Below are 27,569 nucleotides of genomic sequence, written 5' to 3' on the forward strand. Positions count from 1 at the left end.
GTATTAACTGTCCATACATTGCACTTTAAAAAGAATCTGTTGAGGCTCTTGGTGAATAGAATATATTTTTTGGAATATATTTTTTCTTTGTATCTGTCAAAATAGTACAAGATTATCCTAAAATATGTGACATCAAATAAGGGTTTGCACAAAAGTAATCTAAATGTAATCCTAAAGTAGTCAGATTATGTTACCAAAAATCATGTGTAATATAAGATATTATATTACTGATTACAAATTTTGTCATGTAATTTGTAATCAGTTAATCATATATTTCATATATTGTAATCATATTTTTCATCTATATATAAGTAATCTACCCAGCTAAGCGTGTGTATATAATGGATTCTTTCGCCTATCGTTTTGTTGTCAAACTGGTTTCTATCGTGACATCACACACTGGGGCTGGACAAGTCACGTGATCGATTCCTCCTCACCTGCAGCACCAGTGGCGGAAGACAGGTGAAAGTATCGATACCAGGTATGAGACCGATGTTTTTTTTTTGTTTTTTAAAAAAAAGATATATATGCATTTTAGACAAACATATGTAGCATACAGTGTCGTATATTCAATGTAGACAATTACATTCACTAGCAGTACGAAATAAGTGTATTCCTTTATATGTTTATTTTGGATGATTTTAGATCTGAGGTGTATATGCGTTCGTTCTGTTTCATTTCTTGTTCTGTGTGTGTAGACAGGCAGGTTTCAAACCGCGCTAGGATCATGTCACCATAAAGTCATTTTTGTACAATTTGTATTTCTCTAAATTTGAGCTCTGTTCGCCAGTGTGTGTTCTGTTTATCTTTATTCCAGGGAGCTTTGTGAGGAAAAAACACCTTTTTAAATTCACCCCTTGAGGCAATGTAACTACTGTACTGAGGTAAGACAGCCGTTGTTGATTTCAGGGTTTTGTAGTAGCCAATGCAGTTTATTTTTTAAATCTTTTTATGTAGGGATGATATATTTGTGCATTTTTCATACAGTAGATCATAATTTTGTAAGGCATACATCGACTTTTTAAATAAAACGACTTGAATTTTTTATGTGTTTTAAAAATGTATTTATTTCTTGTTAATTAATTTTGACCTTTTATCGGTTATATAAAACATGATATATCAGCTTAGTGTCAGCCATTTATCTAATATAAGTGAATCCTTACTTTTATGTTTGTAAAAGATGATGTCACTATGTGACTCTAGGCATTATAACATATGTTATTAAATTTCTGACCCTCAGATCAGTCATCTGTTAGGATCATCCCCATGTCAGCTGGAAACGGGTCAGCATCCCGATTTGATCGGGTCAGAGATATGCCTCACTACGATCAGGTGCCCATCGGCTCACTGCCGTGGGGTCAGCAGGTTCCTTACCCTCTTGGCGGTGAAGTGGCAGCATCAAGCTATGACAGTTTACCACCACCACCACCTCCACTCCCTGAAAACCCCCCTGTTGGCCCAGATTTCTACCCGAGTGATGTTGAAGACCAGGTGGATGACGCCATGGACATCAAACCCGTCCGACGCTTTATTCCTGACTCTGTGAAGAACTTCTTCAGAGCCAGTGGCAACCAAGGCAGCAAGAAATGGACCTTTCCTCCACCACCACCTGATGTGAACACCAGCTCCCAAGGCGTCCCGTGCTCCCCTCCACACTCACGTGCACCATCACCTACAGCCCCTAGCTCTTACCTAGACCCCTTCGGAGGGTCTGGAGGCAGCTACAATTCAAGGAAGGAGCAGGCCATGTTATTAGGGGAGCCACTGGAATCGGTTTCTGGACGCTCTTTGCAGACGGCTATGACTTATAGTGAGAAGGTGGAGGAGTACAATCAGCGCTACGCATACATGAAGTCCTGGGCTGGACTTTTGCGCATTTTGGGATGCGTGGAGTTGCTTTTGGGGGCTGCTGTTTTTGCTTGCGTCTGTGCATACGTGCACAAGGATAATGAGTGGTTTAATATGTTTGGTTATTCGATGCATCAGATGTATGGGGGAATGTATGGGGGAACATCAATGGGTGGGATGTATGGAGGAACTGGGATTTCCTACTCCGGACCCTTGACTCCTTTTGTCATTGTGGTGGCTGGAGTGGCCTGGATAGTCACTATCATTCTGGTAGTGTTAGGAGTGACCATGTATTATCGTACCATTCTACTCGACTCCAGCTGGTGGCCAATCACTGAGTGTGTGATAAACTTGGCATTAGGATTGCTCTATTTGACAGGTGCAATTGTGTATGTGCGAGACACAGTCCGTGGAGGTCTCTGCTATTATCCACACTTCAACGCTGGGCCCAATGCGGGGTTTTGCCGAACGGAGGCTGGGCAGAATGCTGCCATCATCTTCCTCTTTTTCAACACGCTGTTGTATTTTGTGGGAGCAGGCGTGTGTCTAAAGCTGTGGAGACATGAAGCTGCAAGGATGCGCAGAGAAAGACTGGGACAAGATGTAAAGTTCAAATCTTTTGTTCTTTGGAAAAAAATTATAAAGTGAAATATTTTGCTGATCTTAAACAATTTTCATATTTCAGTAATTGCAGTAAATGGATCTCAAATCTGAACTAGTAAAGTCTAATTTGCTTGCTTTTCTGTTTTTATTTGTATTTAGATGAAATCAGCAGCGCTACCTCTCAATATGGTAAGCAGTTGAATTTCAATATAAAGAATAACAATTTCAGAGTTTGAAACTGTTGTTGTAATCTGCCATTTTTTCAATCTCAGATTGATGCTGGCTCAAGTGTTTCTGTGCCCATCCATACTGCTCCAGTAATGACCAATCCAGAGTCATTTGATGGCACGCCTGTCGCTCCAGTTATGATGGAACCAGAGATATTAAGGGGTCATATCCCTGCTGGCCACATCCCCAAACCTGTGGTCATTGCAGACTATGTGGCGTGAGTTTCAAAGAATACTTACTGCAAACTTTATTAATGTTGTTTGTTGCCTCATGCTTTGTTTATCCATTACCCCTTTTGTAATAATTATATCTGATATGTTTTGTCTTTTTTTTTTTTTTTTTTTCTCCTCGCAGGAAATATCCCACAATCCGCTCTGACGAGGAGAGGGAGCGATACAAGGCTGTGTTTAATGATCAGTATGCCGAGTATAAAGAGCTTCATGCTGAGGTTCAGGTCTTAACGCAGAAGTTTGATGAAATGGATAATCTGATGAGGAATCTACCTCAACAGCCTTCCAACCCAATGGTAACTTATGGTTTAAACAGCATTTTGCAAATTCTCACAATTATTAGCACATATTAATCAAGTAAATACATGGACTATTTGTACATTTAAAATTCATACCTTATGACAAAATCTTGATGTTCATTTAAACAAATAATTTAGATATTAAACTTGGTTTTCTTCCCATATAGGAGCAAGAGAGAATCAATAGCATTATTCAAGAGTATAAGAGAAAAAAGGCTGTAAGTATCATTTAACTTTTTATATGTTCTAATTCTATCTGTTTAAGAATGATAAACAGAATAAATCGTTGCCATTTCCTTTTCCCAAAGAAGATTAATTATGACCTACGTTCTACAAGTTGCTTCATCTTTATCATCTGCCTGTTGCCTTTCTACATTCTTTAGTCATAGCAAAAGAATGACACGAACTCTGTGAGTTCCACAGACAGCTGAAACTGAAAAACTGGAAATGTTAGGGGGACATAAATGGAGCTATTGACATGCTTACATACTTCCTGTCAGTGTGAGAGTGCTCGGCAAAGATTACTTTCCCTGTTTCTGGTTTTAGGACCCGACGTACCTGGAGAAAAGAGAGAGATGTGAATATCTGAAGAACAAACTTGCTCACATAAAGCAGAAAATTCAGGAGTATGACAAAGTCATGGACTGGAATGATGGTTACAGCTAGACAGAACTCCAAACTTTATCATGAACTTCACAGAGGTTCCCGGAAAGGAAGTGACTGGCAGAAACAAAACTATCCATGGTTATATCTTCAGGAATTAACAGAGTGTTTGGTTTGGTCTTGGTTGGTATTGAAATAATTTCATATTGAATTCAATAGAGCAAAAGAGTACAATGAAGGACATTTACCACTTAAAACCCAGCATAAATCCATCGAATGAAAGTTACTGACATGTTATGTTGAGCAACATTTATTATTTTGGAAGTAGGAAATCACTGTAATCTTTGAGCTTCCTGCAGTTAAGTGGAGAATATAATGTACCTATCCCTTAAAGTGGTATATGTATCAATATCTCTGTAATGATCCTGGATTGCTTGGTATATTTATAGTTTTTTTTTTTTTTAGTTTAATTGATAGTTTCACTTTTGTGTATTTTATACAGTCATTTGTATGTTTTATGTACATTTTGTATTATCGTATGTCAGTTTATCTTCAAATTTCAGCATTTTAAAAAATAAAAATAAATAGGCCTGCTTCCACATTGCAATGGCAAAGGTTTGTTTTCTTTCTTTCTTTCTTTCTTTTTTTTTTTTTGACAAATAATGAACTAGAAGTTTATACACAGGGTAACATACCACCTCTCACATGTCTGTTCCTGGTAGACAACATGGCTCAGAGCGCTAGTGTATAGATCTGTGCTATAGTTGAACTCCAGTTCAGGAATCAATACATTTACTGGCTTGACAGCTCTATCAGGTTACAAGCTACAATGGACTCCAGGGAGAAAAGATGCTCACATAACTTTTTGTGCACACCTTATGCCTCATAAATACTGAATATGGTGTGTAATATCCTAGAACAATGATCTAATTATAATCAAATAATTTAGAAAAATGCATGGTATTTGATAATTGAATAATGAATAATATAATGGTAATTGAAACCATAATTAAATTACACTTCTGACAATTTTATTTCTAATTAAAGATGACTAGAGTAGATTATAGTCCCACATTTACAGTTTTATGATTTGGGCAGTCAAAAATCCAGTTGGATACATCACTTCCAACGTGTGCATATGACATAGAGGATTTGTTTTCAAATTGCAGCAGGAACTCCCTGAAAAGCATTTTAATGAAACTTAATTACTGTATTTACATTCTACAAATGTGGTACACTTTAGTGTTTTATACTGTATTATATACTCTAATGTTTTTCTCTAAACTTTTCCACGGACCTTGAGGAGCTACTGGCTCCATGGGGGTCCTCAGACCACAGTTTGAAAACCCATGTCCTAAAGCATTAAAAACAGAAATACTATTTTTTGTTGTCCAAACTACTAGTTATATTAGATAAAATCATTACGCAAATTAAACGGGCTCGTCTTGCATCTGTCACGCGTTAAGGGCGGGGCTGTACCTGTGGTTTCAGGGATGTGTTGTTGTGAGAGAGGCGGCAGGAGCGGGCGTTTCGTGAAGGCTGAGTGCTTTCAGGTCCGATAAATACTCCGTCTGTAAAGAGCGAGGAAGAGTTACACAAATCTTTTCAAGCGTTGACTGCTTTCGAAAGGAAGAAGGTGAGTTTCCTTAATATGTTTAATTTATTTATTAATTGCTTATTTTTTAAAAATTTAAATAGTCCCAGTTGACTATTGTAGCCATTGCATGTTTGTTAAATGTGTTTTACTGACGCACAAGGATGTTGCGCGGTAGCCTACTAATTTTAAGAAATGTAAATAGTTGTGTTATTTGTCTTTATTGGCAAGCGTGTTTTTCTCTAGACCTTAATATTTTAAAATTTAGATTTTTTGTTAATGTTTGTGTTTTTGGGTTACAAAAGCAGATGTCAGGTGTCCTAATTTTTCGAATCTGCACTTAAACTACAGTACAACAGTACGATTAAATATAATTGGAAACAAATATATAAATTCATTAAACACAGACTATCAACACCAAAACCGTGTTTTACTATCACATTTATGACAAATTTTGTGCAATTGAAAAGACTTACAACCTTCTATGTCTGGTCAGCCATTTTTTTTTTTTTAATTAAAGATGTGAAATTAATGTATAATTAATTTTCTCTATTTAGATCTAGGTGTAACCCACATTTGTGTCAGAGATGTGCTGTTTTTTGTTTAGATCATTGAAATATATTAAAAACACATTTTCTACATTCCAAAGTCAATATTCACAAGTCATTTGAATGTCATTTCAGTACGTTATTTTCAACAAATCATAGCCAAAGGCTTTTGTGTTTTTCCAAAGATCCAAACATGAGTGGAAAAAAAAAACTTTTGGAACAGTAATTTTTTTTTCTGTAAGTGGACTCCCAGATTTATAGCGAAACAAAAACACCTGATTCTTGTAGGCTAGGCTATGTCTTGGAAATATTTATAAAATTATACATAGCCTGAGCTTGTCTTTTTTAATGTCTCATGCTTTCCTTCAAATCTTTCCTTCAAATTGTATCATCATGTGCCAGTAATGAGTCATAAAATGATGCTTTGGTATCAGTGATTGTATGGATATAGAGTCTTGAATATTTTATGGTGATCAGTGACTAGTATCAATAATAGATATGTATTGACATGTATCTGCCATTAACACTTGGGTTTATTTACCTTGCTTTCTTGCAGTGTCACCTCTCTGTCCAAGGAAAACTTCTGTTGGCTCTGATCTCACTCAGATCCCCCTGTGAAGTTTGTCCAGGAAGCTAACATCATGCCGAAAAAATCAAGTCACCCTCCTCCGTATAGAGGCAGACAGTAAGTTGCATTTTAGAGAAAGACTCCTGACTCCTTACTGATGGTATTATGATCTGTCATTATGATCAGTTAATAGGTTTCCTTTTGCTCATCAATGTTGTTTCGCTTTGTTCCTTCAGTCACCACAGAACCTCCCATCGCACACCTTCTTACCACCCAGATAAAATGCTTCACTTTTACCGCTGGACATCACCCCCAGGTGTGATGAAGATTTTGTGCATCATCATCATCATTATGTGTGTGGCTATGTTTGCCTGCGTGGCCTCCACACTGGCGTGGGACTATGATGCAAGCAACATGGGGCTTGGCGGTCTTGGGATGGGCTTTGGAGGCGTTGGTCAAGGCAGCGTTGCCGGTGGAACATATGGTGGTTCATATGGAGGAAGTTATGGTGGGGGTCTCGGAGGCTATGGAGGAGGCACGTACATGGATCCGAAATCAGGCAAGGGCTTCATCATCGCGATTGCGGGAATCACCTTTATCACTGTACTCATCATCTTCATCCTGGTGGTGTCGAGGCAGAACGCTTCACAGTCTCCCTCATTCTATCTGGCCTCCATCATTATTTGTGCCATCCTGGCTGTACTCATGCTCATTGCCACCATTGTGTACCTGGTCGCTATTAACCCCACTGCTCAGTCGTCTGGATCCATGATGTATAATCAGATATTGCAGCTGTGTGCACAATACCAGAACCAAGATCAGGCCTCTGGGATCTTCCTCAATCAATATTTATACCACTACTGTGTAGTGGAGCCTGAAGAGGTGAGCATGGGCAGTATTCATAATCTAGTATAAGTTCAGTTCAGGTTGGTTATTATCGGACGCAACTTAATAGCTTCTATTGTGCAGAAATGCAAGTTGAGATTCAGTTATCTAATTTTTGGTGCTATTTATTTTTTTCCCTCCTCTTTACAAGGCTATTGCCGTTGTTATTGGATTTCTGGTAGCGGTTGGGTTGATCATCCTACTTGTGTTTGCGGTGAAGACCCGAGGGCAGATCCGGAGGTATGGCAGGGAGCGCGTTCTGTGGTATGATGTGAAGACCATCACTGATGGCCTCACTTCTCATGGCATCGGAGAATGGGTAAGAATTTTCTCTAGCCAGTTGTGCCAGAGAAAGATACTTTTAATTTCCTGTTCATTTTAGTTTGTGTTTTTAATCTTTTAGTATAACACATGGATTTATGAGATCATGAAATGTAATACTTTTTGTGGTATTTGGTTTGTACTACTACTATATATCGCCCAGAATGGTTCTTGATGCATGTTGTCTTGTTTTCAAGAGTTGTTATGTGGTGCCTATAATTGCTCCACCATTTTCTGAGAATTGTTGTTTTAGACTAGAGCATTGAAACTTCTCTTCTTGGAAGAGTCTTAATAGCAAAGGAAGACTTCCACAAAAAGGTTTTTTTCATGTCTGGTTTCTGGGTGTGTCCTCTTATGCACTTTCACTTGATGGAAAGCATGATTATGATCCAAAATGTCATGATGAAATATATGAAACGCTTAACAGCGACTTAAAAGTTTATGAATTAGTAGGTGACAATTGTTAGACCAAGAAAATGACCATGTTCTAGTGGTATTAGGTCACTCCACTGGCTTTGTTCTTACACAATTCATCATGTATGCAGTGGTAGTTTCGTCCTTTATGTCATGATGGTATTTGTGGAAGTGGTGGAACCGGTTCTGCCTGGCTTTAATGTTTGTCCAGACTGTTTACCATACAAAAAGTAGGCTGACTGCATTAAGGAAACAGCTGAAGTAAAAGAGGCCTACATCAACACTTAAAGGAGATAAAGACTACCAAATGATGGGTGAAAATATTTTGAGATGACAAATGTTGTCGTGCTAGCTTTTATGGAAGGGTGGTGTATTATTAAAAAAATTGCACATTAAATGTCTATTGTGTTTCCAAGCTGCAACAAAATTAAGTATGTAACAGCTGAAGGGTGAACTGAATACTTCTTAAATATTTATTTTACTGTGTTATTGCCTACAGTCAAGTTTCTTTAAAAATGTCCAGATATGAACTTAGACTTCCTTGTTTTTCTTCAGGTGAATAATGTGTCTGGAGATCCAGAGGCTTTTGTCAATGACCGCAATGACAAAATGAGTGTTGCACAGCCAATGGTTTACAGCCAGAAACCAGTTTACCTTCCAAGGTAGGTTCTCCAAGTGAAGAGCAGAAAATACATTACTTATCATTCTTTCTGTAGACGTATGTATTCATTTTTTTGTCTCGATATACTGTAGATATTATTTATTGAGTGGTTGATGGTTATAATGACAGTATCTTTATGCAAATGAATGCAATTTATTGATAGTAAATAAAACGTACACAAAGTCACATGTTGTAGGCAGAATGACCACTTCTGTCAATCAGCCAAGTGAACACAGACAATGATTGGTCAAGGTCAGTTTTGGTCTGTCTCTAGACTAGGTGCCACAGAGTAAAGGAATCCAGGAAATGTTGTCCTTGTATGAATGGGACCTGGTAGATTTAGTTTTGTCGTGAACCTGAATAACCAGTTTCACAACCGTGAAATGACTGAAACTATTGTAATCAGAAAGCTATCAGAAAGCTATTTTCACTATGTTGGTTATATTGAAAATTGTAACATCACACCCAAGATTTTAACAGAAGTTCTATTGATATTATATATATATATATATATATATATATATATATATATATATATATATATATATATATATATATATATATATATATATATATATATTTTTTTTTTAAATATCTTTTTTTTTTTCAGTAGTGGTTCTGACTTGACAAGCTCTTTGAGTGGACTGAAGGGCAAACAAAGAGACTATGACACTAGATCTGGAGATGAACTGGACACAGACTATGAAATGTGAGAAAACCTTTAAGTTATAGTTTGTAGTATTGGATCATGTTTTTTTTATTTTTGTAAATACTCTGCATTTGTGACTAAGTAATCATTATCACTCTTGTCACATTTTTCCTCTACCTGTATTCTATGCTGTCATGCTCTCAGTGAGTATCCTCCCATCATTAATGAGCAGGAGAGGCTTGAGTACAAGAGAGAGTTTGACAGAGATCACATGGAGTATAAGCATCTTCAGGCTGAGCTAGATGATATTAATCAGGGCTTGGCAGATGCCGATCGAGAGCTGGACAGATTACAGGAAGGCAGCCCACAGTTCCTGGTAAGTAATCTATAAAGTAAAAACAGTTTTCCTAAAGGTTGGATCTTTATTCTGCCCCTTATTATGCTAATTTAGCTTGATTTGCTGAGCTATGCCTGTCTGTCTCAATAATTCAGATGCTTAAGGATATGAGTAGCAAGTCACTTAATCTCTATTTTTCAGTGTCTCTTACACCTTTTTAAAAAAAACAACAACAAAAAATTAGTTTAAAATTGTCCATATTATTGTATATTATTATTATTAAAATGTTACATTAATATTACTCCTGCTTTTATTCCCTAAAAAAGGATGCCATGAGTGATTACAACAGGCTCAAAAGTTTGAAGAAGGTAAGATATTTCAGTATTGTATCTTTAATAACATTTCAGATTAGAATATTTATAGAATAATTGCATGATTTTGTCACAGCTGTTAAAATAACTGTTTATAATGAAGTTGCAGATAATAATTATGATACACTAAGTGCATAGGAGTAAATGCAAATGCTGACCTGTTTCCTTTCTCACAGTCTGCAGAATATCAGATGAAAAAGAAAAAGTGTAAGCAGCTAAAGAGTAAACTCTCCCTCCTCAAAAGAAGGGTCAGCGACTATGACCACAGGCAATAAAAACCTGGAACTGGAAACTCAGCAAGGCACATTGTCACATGATGGTTTTGCTTTTGGACTTTATCTGTATTTCTGTATTAAAGATGTGCATCACTGTATTATTATCAAGAAATGGATGACTGCTGTTTTATGTAGACAGGTTTTTGCTTTTGAGCCAAACTAAACTTGATCAAAATATTGTGGCATTTATGAAGTATTTAATTTAATTGTTTTTAAAGCTAGATGATGTTGTCTCCTAACCTTTAATCTTTTGCTGTAGTACTTTTAGTCAAGCCAAGGTTAGTATGAGCAAGACTGTGACCACTTGTTTTAGTTTTAGGAATCTCCAAGCAAAGACATTGTAATACATGTTTTTTTTTTTTTTTTATTATTTTTTATAATAATGTTTTATTGGATGTTCTTTTTCTGTATTTACTTTTTTTAAATATATAACTTGCTGATTTAATCTGTCACTGGAATATCAATGTTCTCTGTTGTTTTCTTTAGGTACACACCTAGAGAATGGGTGTGAATTCAATTGCAATTATATAATTAATATAATTAGCCTCCTTCAGACTATTATATCAAATGTTTCTGATAATTCATTGAGTAATTTTAATATGGCAGGCAAATGATGAACCTGTAGCACCTACATTTTTGCTTGTATTTGTGTACATAGGAAAATAAAGCTATTCAATTTCTAAATGTCTTCTTTTATATTAATTTCATCTTATAAAAATAATGAAGGCGGCAACAAAAAGCTAATCATAACAATCAAACCTAAGTTTTATGGACCTATGCTTTATGTGTAACACGTAGGACCGCCCACAGTTCGGAACTACTGTTCGCAATCGCATGTTGTACCGGGGGACATAACAAGTTGACGTACAAGGGTTGCACAAACGTATATACTGGGTGAATTGAACTGTTGTTTTTATAGTTCACTTAGCAGGTTACATATTAATGTCGTTAATACAAAAATCCAGTTTATAGACATTTCTAATTTCTGTTATAAGGTTCATTTCGAAAATCTATACAAGTGTAATAGAGTCTCATAAGAATAGAATAACTGTTCATCATTCCCCCGAAAGAAAGCTGACAAGTCTGTAAAAATTATACATCATGGATGAAGAACCAGAGAGAACAAAACGATGGGAAGGAGGATACGAACGAACATGGTGAGAGAAGCAGAAAGTTGTGCTTTATGCTTGTTTTTTTATTGAAATTATTTATTTAAAAAATACGATGTTTAACCAAAATTTCCACCAAAAACCATTATTGATAATAAAATCATAAAACATTACGTATACTGTCATTTATATAATAATAATAATATAAATAATTCAAAAATATAATTTAAAAAGAACATAAATCTTACAAAAGCTTCTTACAACGTTTAAAGATCTCACATTAAATTTGATTTTATAATTTCTTTAGTAACTTTACTATTTTCTCGAAAACTATGGCTTAAAATCTTGAAAGGGCATCACAAGACTGTCACCCACTGGTATTTATTAAAGTACATGAGAACACATTTGTTGACGTGTGTCTCTGTCAGGGAGGTGCTGAAGGAGGATGAGTCTGGGTCTCTCAAAGCTACTGTGGAGGACATTCTTTTCCAGGCTAAGAGGAAAAGGTGCAGCACTCAAATGCAGAATATAAACATCAGTTTGAGCTGATTGTATCTTGGTTTGATACTCACTTACAGTCTGTCTATCGCATTGCAGAGTGTTTGAGAGTCATGGACAAGTTCGGCTTGGGATGGTAAGCTGCAATTCACTGTCCTTCATCATTATGTTTTTACATTTTATACTGATCAACACCAGATCATAAAACTACATAAAATTCCTCCAAACCCAGATGCGGCACCTCTTTGTGATCATTGACTCATCTAGATCAATGGAAGATCAAGACCTAAAGCCCAACAGGCTGACCTCCACCCTAAAGGTTAGTAGCACTGCATCTATAATGGAGTATGGAAGGCTAACATTATATGAAATCTGTCAAAATCGATCTTTTGCATTCTTCAGCTGATGGAGTACTTTGTGGAGGAATACTTTGACCAGAATCCAATCAGTCAGGTAATGCACTTGACTCTGTGCATCTGTCTGTGAGTGTTTACAGAGTGTGCTGCTTCTGTTAACCGTACCGTATCGTCACAGATCGGGATCATTGCCACCAAGAACAAGAGGGCGGAGAAGCTCACTGATCTTGCAGGTTGATACATTAGTATTATGATTGGATATTTTGAGAAGATTTCTTATTTCTTATTATCATCACTTCACATTATTTTACACTTACTAGGGAACCCTAAGAAGCATATAGCAGCTCTGAAGAAAGCTGTGGACTCTACATGTGTTGGGGAACCATCCCTCTACAACTCCCTCAACCTGGCTATGCAGACTCTGAAGTAAGGCACATATCAAAGCTCAGAGGGGAGTTCAATGCACTCAGTAGCTAAAGTATGTTTCTATCCAAAGTTGTGAATCTAAAGGTACACTATGTAAATTTGAGCTCTCCAGCAGTTAATAAACAAAACCGCATGCATCTTGCGGGAGAACATTGTAGTCCGAGCTACTTCTCTCTGTTTGTGTTTATGACGAGTCACGCGGGTACTGAGCTAAGATGCTGTCCTCCTGCTTGGTCTAAAATAGTTTGAATATAAACACTTATTATAGGCCGCAGTGATTCAGGATAAGACAAAAACACGGTTTGGAAAATGGATTCATGATGTACATTCGCTTATTATATAAATGTTGTATATTTTGAACAAAAAAGTTACATATTGTACCATTAGCTTGTGCGCAAAATTGGAAAATCGCATAAAACATTTGTGAATAAAGCACCGTTTCCATTCCATGTGTTCAAGAGAACAAAATCGTTAATTAGTGCTGGTTAGTCCAGTTATCCAGCCTCATACACTGTTGACATCACATGTGTTTATTTTTTTTTTGTGCATTTAGGAATTGTGTTTCCATCATATTTTGTGCTCATGTCTTCTTATCGGATAAAAAAAAAAAAAGATGTCAATTGAGCGCTTTTTGAGCGTTTTTAGAATTTATGTGTATCCTGGCATTTCCATCCACTTATTTGTATGCAATATATATGTTGTCTAAAGTTTAGTTGTTGTACTGGATTTGAACCAACAGCTGTTTGATTGAAAGTTGTCATCTACATTTACCACACTAATATCTCATATCTCTGTTTTCATGCAGACACATGCCTGCTCATACAAGCAAAGAGATCCTGGTTATTTTCAGCAGTCTCACTACCTGTGACCCAGCCAACATCTATGAAATTATCAAAGTGAGTTTCAATTATTTAAATGGCTGCGTATTGTAATGATTAGTAGGTTTTGTTAAATGTGTTTTACTCTATCAACAGACTCTGAATGGTTTGAAAATCAGAGTGTCTGTGATCGGCCTGTCAGCAGAGGTTCGAGTGTGCACCATTCTCACAAGAGAAACTGGAGGTTGGTAGTCTTACTCTCATACAGTTTTTCAATTGTCTGGTGTTTTCTTTTTATTTATTTATTTTTTAAATTCTGTTTGGCCCAACAGGAACATACAATGTGATACTGGATGAGAGTCATTTTAAAGAGCTGCTGATGCAGCATGTGAAGCCGCCTCCTGCCAGCTCCTCCTCAGAGTGCTCCCTCATTCGCATGGGTAAATCACAGTCATTTTCACCATATTTAAACTATTTAAACATGCTGAAATGTGTTACACTGAATTGAAAGTATACCAACCTTATTGCTGGTAGCTGAAAGCGTAATCAAATTAGCTGTGAATGTTTTGATCGTCATTTTATTTTGTTTTCATTGCACTTTAACGTAAAGCAGTCCAGAATTAGTCCTGATTCATTTCTGGGAAATTATGTATTTGCGTAAACTACAATATATAAATGGTATTCTTCTACAATATCTTTAATGCACATAATAATTTGCTTAGGTTTCCCTCAGCATGTCATAGCATCAGTGTCTGATCAGGATGCCAAACCCTCGTTCAGCATGTCGTGAGTACAGATTAAAGATGATCATGTTTTTACCACATTTTTTAAATGTATATTCATAATTTTAAATGATCTGTTTCTAATATGTTAAATTTGTTTTAACATAGCGTAATATTAAATCTAATTTATAGTACTGTTCAAACGTTTGGAGTTGGTAAGATGTTGTAATGTTCTCTTATGCTCACCAAATAGACATTTATTTGATCAAAAATACAGTGAAAACAGTAAATATTACAATTCAAAACAAGTTTTCTATTTCAATACAGTTTAAAATGTAATTTAGTCCTGTGATGGCAAAACTTAATTTTCAGCAGTCATTACTCAAGTTTTCAGTGTCACGCTATTTTTGTGGAAACCCTGATACATTTTTTTTCAGGATTTGTTGATGAATAGAAAGTTCAAAAGAACAGCATTCATTTGAAATAGAATGGTTGTATATGTAAATACCTTATTTATATTTAACTATAATCTAATATAATCTCATTTAATTTGTAATATATTTTAGGCACCTAGACAGCACTGGTGAGCCAGCACTCACTCTCGGCGGCTACTACTGCCCACAGTGCAGAGCTAAATACACTGAGCTGCCAGTGGAGTGTAAAGTGTGTGGTGAGTCCTCAGAATGTCCCCATTCTCCATTCTTTACAGCAATCTTCAGAGAGCATTCATGTGTTCAGTTCTCACAGTCTGTCTTCTCTCTGGTGCAGGTCTGACTTTAGTTTCCGCTCCTCACTTGGCCCGTTCCTTCCACCACCTCTTCCCCCTGGACGCTTTCCAGGAGACCCCGCTGGAGGAGTATGAGGGAGAGAAGTGAGCGCCACCATCACTTTGTGATCGGTCTGTCTCGTTTTAGCCTATTTCATAGTGTTAATCTGTGTCTTTTCAGGTTCTGTGAAGCTTGCCAAGGAGAGTTGAAAGACAAAAGTGTAGGTTTTTGAATTTCTAATCTTTTGTATGCAAACATTAAATAGGTTTGTTGTTTAAAATAACATTCCACCTGTTTGATTTCTCCTCTCTGCAGGCGTTTACTTGTCTAGCATGTAAAAAAGTGTTCTGCGTGGAGTGTGATCTCTTCATACATGACACACTGCACTGCTGTCCCGGCTGCATGCAGACCGACAGGACGTCCTGATGCAAGATGGCCTGACTACAAGACATCTGTGAATTTAAGTACAAATAGAAACTGAGATGGAGAAGAAAAAACGAGCAATCATCAGCCACAGATTTAGATTCTCACTGATTCTCAGTTTTGAGGGTTAAGGTAATGAAAGCCAAAAATCGTCAGTTCTTTGGCATCATATTACTTTGGTTTTCTATTTACATGCATCATAGATGTGCTCAAGCTGTAAATGTATGTAGGGGCGCCCCCTATGGGGAAAAGAGGCTCACTGGACCAAATAAAACAACAGAGAAAAACATTTTTGTACTGGTTTCCAGTGTTTTGTACTGTTTTCTGAGTTGTAATAGACTTAACATGACAGCTGTTTTGTATTCTTACATGACATGTTAATGTACTTGCCTGTGCTCAAACCAATGCAGAACCAGTTTAGACTATCTGTTTAAACAAAATGAAACTTTTAATTGTTTTTTTTTTTATTCGCTTTGGTACTATTTTTATATGTAAGGTGTACATTTTCAAAACTCTTAGTAAAAAAAAAAAAATACAAACTGATCACACTTGTAACACAGTCATTCTTTCAAAACTTGATTCCATGCTTTCATTACAGTTTTCAGTCACATTTTCAATCCACATAATCATTATTTCAAAACAATTATTCAAAAGATTATTGTAGTATGTAATGAGAACATTTGGCTTTATCACCAAAACAAAACACTATGGTGATTTTTCAATTTAGTACTTGTAACAGTTCATTTAATAGCAAACATGTTTCAAATCACCCTTGTTGAGGAAATAATTATATTCCACAGGCTACAGATGCCTCATTAGAAAATACACTTACATTACCTAACTTGCATAACAAAAATCGATAATAGTATCTATTCAGTGCTTTATCAAAAGGTGCGAAGTATAACATGGCCATGAGGTTTTGTGCTAGAAAAGAGCATGCTGCCAATACATTGTTCTCGCTGTGCCATATGACTGAATCTTATTGACCAGTTGACTAGTTAACCTTTATAAGAGCGAGTTACAATAATGTGGCAGTCCCTACCATGGTGATCTTTTTACAGTATCGCATGGAATACTGTAATGTAAAAATGCTGTATTTGATGCCATCTCTCTCCCTTCTTCTGATGATCTGATATTATAGTCACTGACTGTTTCCTCTCCCTTGTACTCGCTTATCCTGCTCCGTTTACAAATTGCAAATCTCTGTCACACACACATACTGAACAATGTGGTTATCATCTAAGATAAATCGCTTATAATGTAAAGTTAATAATTACCTTTGGTTATCTATATTGGAAATTGTAAACAAGTAGAAACTACATCTATAGAATCTATATCTACCTAATGATTAATTCATTAACCATTAAGATCAGTTGGAATAAATAGAACATGTATTAAACTGAATGAAAAAAGACAAATGAAAAGTTTGAGTAATAGCATGAAAGGCAGTACTGTTTTGTACGAACACAAATGAAAACATGCTGTTTTTTTAAAAAAATGTGCACTTTTGATGATCTGATGTGATGTTAGTACTAAGAGTTTTGAAAATGTAAAGCTTGAGAAAATTGTGCCAAAGCAATTTAAAAAACAAACGTATTTTTGCAAACTGTATAAATGATTGCTGGTATATAAATGTGAAGTGTTGGAGCATACAGTTATGTTTTTAAGAGTTCATTACAAGGACAAACTCTAAAAATGACAAAATAAAAGATATTACAAATGTAATCCAATCCATACACTTTTAATTTCAATACTACAGCTTGGGGACAATCTTAAATTGTACCTTTATAAGAAATGGTACAGCTATTCAAAAATATATATATTCAAAAATTCAGAATCACACACTTTAGCACACCAAAGTTCTTATCAAAATTCTTACATCATAATAATAAAAAAAAAATGTATACACCAACAGTATGACTTGACACATTTAAAGTACATATGCTTCACAGCTCTATATTTTTGTGCTGGTCATATTGTCTGTGCAGCCAGGCCTTCAGCAGTGGGAGGTTCTTGTCCATCCAGCGAATGTTCTCTTCAATGTTCTCCAGGGCCTGCTGAATACACCTCAGTTCTGCTCCAGTTTCAGCCCTCAGGGAACTGAAGAAACTACGAACCTGACGGAGTAGAGAGAAATGCTCAGAGTTTTCTGATCACAAACTGATGAAAGCTCCTAATTACTTGTTTGGTTCAATAAACTAAATACCTACCTCAGCTAGCATTTCTCTGGTGGAATACTGGTTGGTCACTCCTACTACCATGTGCGCTATGGAGTGTGAGCCAAGATCAAACCTATAAACAAATGTTTGAAGTCATAAAAGGGCTCACAATATACCACTATTGTGTGCCTAATTAAACCAGTATCTCACTTCTTAATCAGGGAGTCCCAGTTAGCTTTTAAAAAGTCCCATGCATGTTTGTAGGCCTTAGGATTTTTACTGACTGATGTTACAACATATGGCAGATCCTGAGTCTTCATCACCTCTCCCACCAGACTCTGCTCCATCATCCTGACAGAAAGAAAAAATAACATTAGTGATTTATACTGATTTTCTTAATCTGATGTGTATATATAAATTGTCTTACCATTTTAACTTGTGATCAAGAGGGCTGGTCGTGAGGGCCATCTTGATCCTGCTCTTCATCGAGATGTACATGGACTCCTTGTACTTCTCAAACAGAAATTCCCAACCATCCTCAGTCCGGGCACCAACAGAAAACACAGCCATAGTAACGTCATTGGGAAGACTAGAGGATGGATGGACAAAAAAAAAAAAAAAGTCCAAAGTTTTCTTTATCTTCTTAATGGTAAGTGTCAAGTGTTTAAAAAAAACTGTGAGAAGGGAAAGACTCTCTGACCTCATATTCCCATCTGAGTCCCTCCAATTGTTGAAGAGCTGGGTGGCGGTGCTGACACAGGGTGGATGACCCCGCACGCAGCCGAACAGGAGGAGGTAGCTCCGCAGCATCCTCTGAGACACAGAGCCATCATCAGTCCACGACTGCTGGTCTATGAGCTTCCTGAACAGCTGAAGTATGTAGCCCTGGACCACAGAGAGACAATCAACATCTGTTACACTTACAGCATGAACAGAATGGCAAGTTCATTTTTATTACTTATTTCATATACAATGGTAATTTAAAGTACGTTACATAAGCATGATAAAGACAGTTAAAAAAACAAGCAAAAAAACAAACAAAACAAAACATAGGCTTGAATACTTTTTGAATAATAAATTTCCATGACTTTCATAGTGATTCATGATTACTGGATAAGGATTTTTAAAAATCACATGATCAGATTTGCACTCACCAAGGGCAATTTCTAGTTATTTAAATATTTTAAAGCTTAGCATATCTAAAAAAAATGTTTTTAAATTGGGTGTCCTTATCTACTATGTACTTACATCAAAAAATAAGTACAATGTATTACAATGTAATGTATTATTGTGTTCATATTGTATAGCAAAACATTTTTGCTGCTTTTGAGGTGGATATGGGTAAGTTTAGGGACAGGTTTGGTGATATGGGTAAGAGAAGTGTCAACAGTGTAATTATAGATGTAATTACATGCAGGTATTTTTAAAAATATCTGCATGTAATAACAAGTACAATGTAAAAACATGTATGTACACAATAAGTGCATTGTATCAATGATTAATTTAAATCTTAGTATCTAGTAGTTAAAGACACTGAATATAATATGGGACCAAATGTTTATTTGCTACAGAAATTTTAATTTTTCCATCACTTTTTAAAAATTATATTAACTTCCAGGACTATTTTAGGCCTGAAATCACAATTTCTCCAGATTTTACATGGACCCGGGAATCTAGTCGTTACCAGATTTTATAATATACACCATCATTCAAAAGTTTGGGGTCAGTTAGAAATTAATACTTTTATTCAGCATATATACATTCAGTTGATTAAAACTGACAGTTAAGATATTTTTTTTGACTTATTCTATTTCAAATAAACTGTTCTTTTGAACTTTCTATTCATCGAAGATAAAATGCATTACAGTTTCCACAAAAATATTAAGCAGCCAAACTGTTTCCACCTGATAATAAGAAATGTTTTTTCAGCTCTAAATCAGCATATTAGAATGACTTCTGGAGGATCATGTGATACTGAAGAGAAATAAATGCCTGCTGAAAATTCAGCTTCGTCGTTTTGATCAAATAAATGCAGCTTTGGTGAGCATAACAGATTTATTTCAAAAACATTTAAAGGTCCCGTTCTTCGTGATCCCATGTTTCAAACTTTAGTTAGTGTGTAATGTTGTTGTTCGAGTATAAATGAAATCTGTAAAATTTTAAAGCTCAAAGTTCAATGCCAAGCGAGATATTTTATTTAACAGAAGTCGCCTACATCGAACGGCCAGTTTGGACTACATCCCTCTACTTCCTTCTTTAATGACGTCACTAAAACAGTTTTTTGACTAACCTCCGCCCACAGGAATACACAAGAGTTGCGTTTGTAGAGTGTGTTTGTCGCCATGTCGTCGAAACGCTGTTATTTTCATCCCGCAGTCCAATCACCGGGTCTGATTCCGGCTCAAATTGATAGGGTAAAATTAAAGACATGTTTACAATAACACTGAGCGCGTGCATCTCCACGTTATGGTAAGAGGCGTGACCTTTCCGGGCAAGATGCGCTAAACTGCTGTCGAATCACAACACAGGAACCGCTGGCACAATCAGAACTCATTACGTATTTCTGAAGGAGGGACTTCATAGAACAAGGAAGTCATCAGCCCGTTTTTATGACAGTGGAAACAGCGGTATACAGATAAGTAAATTATGTGAAAAATACTGTGTTTTTTTACACGCGAAACATGAACACATGTTATATTGCACACTATCCACCTGTTTCCGCGGGGCGCTACTGTAAAAGAGAACGTGGGTACAACTTCCGGTGAGGCGGCGGAAGCAGCATACCAATGGTATTTTGTGTGCTAATTAGCGAAGAGGCTAAGTGTATTTTGGATCATTGTTTACTTTGTAAAGTTGCAAATCTTTATGAGAGATGTCGTTACGGTGCTCAGGAACAACATCTCAGTTTACTACATTATTAGTTAATAATATCACAATACAATAAACAGTTTTCGTGCCCTTAATTGCTCTTTACTTTACTGATCTTCCACAAAAGTGCTGCTGCATGACTAGAGCATCCTGACCCTGCAATACATGAACAACCCGCTGTCTGTACTTCACCTGTCACTGATGCACCAAAGCCTTATGATGTGATATTTTACTCCTAACGTATCGTGCGTGCCAGAGCCAGTCGCGTTTCCACTGTCATATATATGCCATGCTAAAGGCTACTTATGTTAACCATTGCGATAATAAATACACACGTTTATGGAAAATATCAGAGACTGCTTGAGGAACGAAGACAATTCTTATGTGATTATAATCGTGTATTTAATTGGTTTAATGTTTTATCTGTCTCTTCCCTGTGCCTGTTGATTCCTGACAAATGCATATCTTTCACAGATTCACACACTCCGGTTAACTCGTATAACTCATAACTCCTGTTGTCTTCTCATGAGCTCCCTCTGTTGCTCTGGCTGAAAGGGATCAGGATAGATAGACGGAGAGATCGCGCAAACATCCTAGCAATCATCGCATAATTTAGAGGAAAATAAATAGAAACGCTCAGAAAAGTGACGTAAACATAGGGTCTGTTATCAATATATTTCTAAATGTGTAAGCCTTTGGATTTAAAAGCCTTAGTGGAGTTGTTTTTTGCGTTCTTGTGATCGCAAATAAATGGAAGCAGGCGCAACTGAATAGGTCTGTGTTTTCTTTTTATGTCAATATAAATATCAATTAGATATTTGACACTCCTGACATAAATTAAAACATTACTATTACTGTATAACATTTTTTATTGTAAAACATTGTTCAAATATTGATGCCGGAATCTTAAATCTTTAAGTAAAAAACAAACGTTCGCAAGTTTGGATCGTTAAATCTTGAATGACTGTCAACTGTTGAATGCATGAGTGTCACGTCCAGCTTGTTTACTTCGAACCAGAAGACGCTCCCACGTTTGACGCAAGGCCTCATGGGGCGTAGGAAACTTGTGGATAAACACAATCAAAGCTTCAAAAAACCACGAAAAACGGGACCTTTAAAAATGTGTTTTTTTGATTCGACAGGATTGAGATTGTACTAAACAACATCCTATTAATTAAGTGAATCATGAAATGAAATGAATTATAACTGATTCTCAGAATTGCTCAGATGAAATGAAGCTGATTTCAAGCCTGAATCATGAATTAATGAATCCACAAGCTAGAAGGTCAAATATGAATGACCGCTCACTGACCTTCATCTGGTTTTCCAGCTCCACCATGTCTCTTTTCTCCATCAGTTTGTACAGAGGCACAAGCTCACTGAAGCCCTGTGTCACTGGCATAATCTCAGTTTCTTTGCTTAGATACAGGGTCAGGTCTAAAGCCTTATCCAGAGGAAGCTTACCAACACTGTCCAAAACACAAGGAACCAGGGCATGATTACTTGCCAACACTTACATTGTCTGATCTACAGTACTTTTGATCTAGTTGTTTGACTCCTGATACATTTTCTTCCCACTGACCAATAAGAGCCACATACAGAAGACTGAGGACTGACCTGACCAGTTGGAAAGCGTTGTTGATGAGGCTGGCCCGGTCGTTGCTGCTGAGCGCTGTGTGATTGTGTTTGAGCAGCCTGATGAGGTCATCCCAGCCAGAGCCCTCATAGTGCACGATGTAATATCCACTCATGTCCACATTAAACTTGATCCAGTCCACCTCCTCCGGCAAATACAGCACATCTTTGATGACATATACAACAGACCTGTTAGAATTCAGCGCTACACTCCGTATTTTTTATTTTTTCACAGTGATCCCATTCAAGAACCATTCTGGATTCCTCAAAGAACCTTTCAGTGAAGAACCATTTTTTAAAATTATTTTTCCACTATAAAGAACCTTGTGTGCAAAGAAAAGGTTACATGAATGTTTAAGGTTCTTCAAAGAACCATAGATGCCAATAAAGAACCATTATTTTTAAGAGTGTACAGTATTTTATGGTAATCTGTCACACATATTATCCATTGAGTGCTTTTGTTGTTTAGAGATTGTAAGTCATTTTTTTCTCTAAACATAACATTGTAAAACACTTAACTAATATAATTAAATTATTATGAAACAATATATAATATTACTAAATCACATTAGCACAAATGAATAGCATTATCAAATAATGGTATTCAAACAAATACCTGTTTTGGTCTTCAGCAGGAAGCGGTGCACTGTTGTTGAGTCACTGGTAATGTAAGTCAATGGAACGTGCCACAGGAAGCTGTAAACAGCAAAAGATCAGGAACTGAAGATTAAGACAATCATACAATCAAGTGTAAAAAAAAAGAAAAAAATTAAATCAGAAAATAATCCGACTTCATGTGGCAAAGCAAATGGAAGTTATTCATTTTCAGTTAGAGTTCACGATTTGTGGTAACATGAGTGACAGTGGCCACCGGCGATGCAATGTGGCCGTGTACGAGCTGAGAAAAGTTTAACTTTAAGCAAATTAGTTCAGATTCAATGTGCCAGTGTGTCTCCTGTGAGAGAGATAATGTTTTTGAATGTCCTTCCTAATGGAGGCATTTGTGTTACTGAGAGATTTTCCCTTTTTAAATGATTTATCTCTGCCCACATACAAGGATATCATTTTAAAAAATGATGTGTGGAAAAACGTGTCAAAAATTTTCAACATACTGAGAGACTTGGATTCATGCATTGATAATCATTCATCTTGTTCATGATATGATGTATTATTCACTGCTGCCCCGGTGATTTCTCAGCAAGAAAACTGCTTGCTTGTCAGAAGAGAATGACATCTTATTTTGGCCTGCAGTACATCTTAACTGTGATCACATTTTCAAAAATATAAACACTAAACAAATCATAAATATAAAATCACTGTCAGTTTAAACAGGCTTAAGAATAAAGAAAAAAACAAAAACAAAAAAACAATGTAGATACTTGATAATAATAACCTTGATGTTTGTGAAAGGTCATCACTCTTGAGGTAACGCTCTTGACTTAGTCTGACTTCGTGACCTTTGACCTCCACTGTAATGAGTGGAAAGCCCTCCTGCAATGTCCATGTTTCCATCATAGCCTTAACATCCAGCTCATCCTCCGAGTGCCATTTCTAAGAGATACAATATCACAGAAATACATCACAACACCAGTTAAAAACACTGTACAATGTGTTTAAATTAATGATGTATGCAAAAACTCACAGAAGCTCCAGAGTCTGAGACTGAGCGCTGGCAAGACCCATCACCCTTCAGTCTGCCCTCATCCAGACCATCAGAGTCACAAACCTATAACAGAGACATTGAAAACCTGCTGTTAACACTTACAACACATCGTAAGACATTTTGATCTTGTACTCTTAAGGTGCGCTTGAACTCTATGTGAAATCGTTATGCAAAATTTCTTATCGCATGTGTTGACTGGATTTCACATAAAAAAAATTTGCTGAACAGCAGCAAATGTGACCGCTCAGAATGAATTAGCTCACACTGTTTGCTGCAGAGTACTCACATTGGTCAGACTTTCCCACAAGTTACTATTGACTGTGTTCTGGTAACTGTAGCGTTTCAGGTATCTCACAATGCCCAATTTAAAGGCCTCTGGGGACAGAAACTCTCTCAACATGTTCAGAATACAAGCACCCTGAAACGACATTCACAATGTAAAAAGCTTGAAAAACAAGAAAGAAAAACATTTCACTGGAAAACTTTCTCAAGTTTTATAATGCACCTTGTCATAGGAAACATCATCAAACATTTCCTGTATCTGAGCAGGGTTCTCCACCGGCGTGGACACAGGGTGAGAGGAGCTTAAGGAGTCCACCTCCATGGCCTCAAAACACTTCCCCAGGAAATAATCCTCCTGTTGCACAAAAATGATTGGGGTTCAGTTTAGCACAAATCATCAACCAATTCTTGCTAAGTGCTTTTAAAATTGCCATTATGGAAATAAAAAGCCAAAAGCTAACATGAAAAGCAGCAAGGGCCACCAATTTTACAAAAACTTACAACTTGCAGTTCAGGATTGGTGATGTTAACAGACACAAACTCCATGAACTTGGCAAAACCTTCGTTCAGCCACAGATCATTCCACCACTGCATGGTGACCAGGTTACCGAACCACTGACAAGAACAGACACAGAATGAACCATTCACTTATTATCCATGGCAACAGCTCACTTACTAGAATCATATAATACCTCCCATTATACACACACACACACACTAAAAAAAACAGCTAATGTCATAAGTTCACCTGATGGGCCAGTTCGTGAGCGATGATCATTGTGATGCCCAGTTTGTCAGAAGCAGAAGACTTGTGGGGGTCAAAAAGAAGGGCTGATTCCCGGTAGGTGGTCAGACCCCAATTCTCCATTGCTCCAGACTGGAAGTCTGGGATAGCAGCAAGATCTACGGAGCAGATTATATAAATGTTGAACCAAAAAATCTGTCCTTTGCATGTTAAATAGTAGGCAAAAATATGCAACTTACCCTGTTTGGGCAAAGGGTAAGGAATGTCAAAGTAGTCATCATAGAAGTCAAGCAGCTTCACTGCAGCATCCAGAGCAAACTCTGCCTGGTCGATCTTCTCTGGCACAGCATACACCGAAATCTGAATTGACATCAAATAAACGCTACTAGCAGGATCGCAAAAAGTGATAAATGATGGACATGGGATCTTATCATTAACTCAGTGGTTTTAATGATCTGAGACAGATCATCTACTAACCTGGACTCCATGCTGACTGGTCTTGCTGATAGAGAGAAAGTCAGAGACGATGAAGGCCACCAGGTATGTGCTCATCTGTACACTCACATCAAACTGGTCCTCAAACAGGCCGCCTGGCAGCTCTAATGTTCTCAGCTGGAGTGAAGAAGAAAAAAAAAAAAAAAAAAAAAAAAAGAGTATGCTTAACAGAAGAATCAGCCTTCCCATGGCAGTTTAATAGTTCATGTCACGGCATGATTTATTCAAGTTTTATACGGAATACAGAAGGATTGATCAACAGGTTCTATAGATATTACAGCACCTTAGGCATGTTTGAGAGGGCAATATGCTTTGCTTCTCTGCGAATCCGCATGGAAAAGTTTGCTTTGAAGGCAGGTTCATCAAAACAGGGAAAGGCTGCTCGTGCACTAGTCGGCTCAAACTGTGTGGAAGCCACAACCCTGAAAACGTGAATGGCACAATAACAGATTATTGTTTCCCAAAAAAATAAAAATAAAACACTTCAGAGCCACTTGGAGAGACACTGACTAAAAATCTTAAGTGTTTACATAAGGTTTCTCACCTGACGTCTCCCTTGGTGGTGCGATATGTGCTTTTGTAAAATCCATGAAAGCTCTCAGAGAGGTTGGCAGCAAACCCCAGTTCAATTGAATATACATGGCCTCTCTTTAGCAGCACTTTATCAGATATAAGTGCAATCTGCTGGAAGTATGGGTACTCTAGCACCTTTAAGGGCTGCAGCTGATTCATATTTGAACCTAGCAACCTTGCATTGGAGATCTGAAGATCCTTGCTGTGCAATATTATAAACTTGGTGTCTTGATGCACCTCAATTTGGATCTGCGCCAATCCAGTAAAGTCTAAACTTGTGAGGTTGGGGTGGATAAGGAGATGATAATGAAGGGGAGATATTGTGTCTGGAAGTCTCATTTTGTTCCATGGGAATGGTTCTCCATTGCTTGATACAGGGAAAGTAGTGGGCTCTTGAGTGACTGCAGCCCATATGTGAATGATGGGAAGGGTTATTAGATTCACAAGCAGAGCAAAGCGACTCATGTCTACTACTACTTGGAAGCTCTGTAAAAGGTAAAGGAAAAACGTATTATAAAAATTCTGATAATATAAAACAAGCCCATCACTTCAACAAAAAGAATGAGTTCTGTTTTTTTCAACATAACCGATTTAAAAGTAATTTATTGAGGAAGTGTATTACAACGACAACGCATATCGCCTGAGTGAGAAGTATCAAATCCGCGAATCGATTCTTTTGAACAGTTCGTTTACGTCATGACGTAATCATGCACCGTCTACTCTAAAACATCCCAATAAATGGTTATTAATAAGGGTGTTTATTGTAATTTCACGCCTCAAACATCTGTTAGCTGCAGATATGATTCTGCTCATAAAACATAATTTAAACTATCGTTTCTTTCTTTGTTTCTTTTGTTTGTTAAAGTCATGGGTCATGAAACACTAAACTACACTTTCTGACATATTAACGGAAGTAGCCCATGTGTGTTGCACATCATATTAGCACCTGTTCACTTTATATTTTTAATTTATTTGCGCTATTTCGTCTTCCGGGTTCAAAATCTTCATGACCTGCAGTCAATTCGTAAATATTTCCAGTTCGTAAATAAATCAGCTCACAATTTTTCAACTAGTCTTACATGTCCGACAGAGACAGTTTTCGGTTCAGTCACTGAATTGCTGACTGGTTTCCGACTCAAAAAAAAACGGACACGGCGAATGCAGTAGCCATTTAGCATATGGTGTAGGAAATTTTTTTTAAATTAGCTGTAAATGTAATGATATTCTACATTCGGTTATTAGCTTCTTCGCACGACACCTTGTACAACGTAAACTGAAACAGCATTGCGCGTGCAATATAGGCTACATAACCCAACGTCATGAGCACGGTAATGTCACGTGTAAGACAAGTTCAAGTATATCTTTATATCACAGAATACTTACGATTACGAACTACGCTTTTCAGTTAAAATCCTCGACCTGTTCAAAAAAAGAATCCAGCTATGGTTCAGCTGAGGACTTCGAATCAATGAATGTGAAAGTGAAAATAGAAATCTTGTTTAACATTTGCATCATGGGAAGCAAATTTTTAAATTAAAGGCGGTGCAATGACTGAGTAACAGTAGTATTAAAGAGAATAATTTAAGGTAACAACAA

The 27,569-nt window shown here is 36.8% G+C and overlaps 4 protein-coding genes across 5 annotated transcripts; 3 read left to right on the forward strand and 1 right to left on the reverse strand.

Moving 5' to 3' along the window:
- The first annotated feature begins 330 nt into the window (after positions 1–330).
- marveld2b (MARVEL domain containing 2b) lies at positions 331–4,426 on the forward strand. The gene is made up of 8 exons (XM_048187596.1): positions 331–481; positions 818–884; positions 1,241–2,451; positions 2,611–2,640; positions 2,724–2,896; positions 3,034–3,205; positions 3,376–3,426; positions 3,755–4,426. The coding sequence occupies exons 3-8, from the start codon at positions 1,267–1,269 to the stop codon at positions 3,872–3,874; spliced, it is 1,731 nt and encodes a 576-aa protein (XP_048043553.1). The 5' UTR covers positions 331–481; positions 818–884; positions 1,241–1,266; the 3' UTR covers positions 3,875–4,426.
- An 843-nt stretch (positions 4,427–5,269) lies between these two features.
- oclnb (occludin b) lies at positions 5,270–11,118 on the forward strand. 2 transcript variants are annotated; one of them, XM_048187598.1, is made up of 9 exons: positions 5,270–5,447; positions 6,510–6,638; positions 6,758–7,403; positions 7,558–7,725; positions 8,697–8,803; positions 9,416–9,511; positions 9,656–9,827; positions 10,115–10,156; positions 10,336–11,118. In XM_048187598.1, the coding sequence occupies exons 2-9, from the start codon at positions 6,595–6,597 to the stop codon at positions 10,432–10,434; spliced, it is 1,374 nt and encodes a 457-aa protein (XP_048043555.1). In that variant the 5' UTR covers positions 5,270–5,447; positions 6,510–6,594; the 3' UTR covers positions 10,435–11,118. The 2 variants fall into 2 exon arrangements, with proteins under 2 accessions (XP_048043555.1, XP_048043554.1); XM_048187597.1 differs by having other exon boundaries at positions 5,271–5,447; positions 9,413–9,511.
- A 134-nt stretch (positions 11,119–11,252) lies between these two features.
- gtf2h2 (general transcription factor IIH, polypeptide 2) lies at positions 11,253–16,096 on the forward strand. Its single transcript, XM_048187614.1, has 15 exons — positions 11,253–11,591; positions 11,972–12,049; positions 12,141–12,177; positions 12,274–12,360; positions 12,444–12,494; positions 12,576–12,630; positions 12,718–12,823; positions 13,629–13,719; positions 13,798–13,885; positions 13,974–14,081; positions 14,364–14,427; positions 14,930–15,033; positions 15,132–15,234; positions 15,311–15,350; positions 15,446–16,096. Exons 1-15 carry the CDS (start codon positions 11,536–11,538, stop codon positions 15,554–15,556), a joined length of 1,179 nt encoding a protein of 392 aa, XP_048043571.1. The 5' UTR covers positions 11,253–11,535; the 3' UTR covers positions 15,557–16,096.
- Positions 16,097–17,278: 1,182 nt separating this feature from the next.
- erap1b (endoplasmic reticulum aminopeptidase 1b) lies at positions 17,279–27,497 on the reverse strand. Its single transcript, XM_048187612.1, has 19 exons — positions 27,357–27,497; positions 25,945–26,459; positions 25,684–25,822; positions 25,383–25,517; positions 25,145–25,265; positions 24,909–25,063; positions 24,662–24,775; positions 24,384–24,515; positions 24,165–24,296; positions 23,858–23,941; positions 23,609–23,766; positions 22,832–22,911; positions 22,198–22,381; positions 21,893–22,049; positions 18,413–18,597; positions 18,140–18,301; positions 17,923–18,063; positions 17,764–17,845; positions 17,279–17,670 (listed from the first exon to the last, which is right to left on the reverse strand). The coding sequence occupies exons 2-19, from the start codon at positions 26,436–26,438 to the stop codon at positions 17,500–17,502; spliced, it is 2,826 nt and encodes a 941-aa protein (XP_048043569.1). The 5' UTR covers positions 26,439–26,459; positions 27,357–27,497; the 3' UTR covers positions 17,279–17,499.
- Positions 27,498–27,569: the final 72 nt, after the last annotated feature.

The sequence above is a fragment of the Megalobrama amblycephala genome, linkage group LG4 (genome assembly GCF_018812025.1).
Source record: "Megalobrama amblycephala isolate DHTTF-2021 linkage group LG4, ASM1881202v1, whole genome shotgun sequence".
NCBI classification, from domain to species: domain Eukaryota; kingdom Metazoa; phylum Chordata; class Actinopteri; order Cypriniformes; family Xenocyprididae; genus Megalobrama; species Megalobrama amblycephala.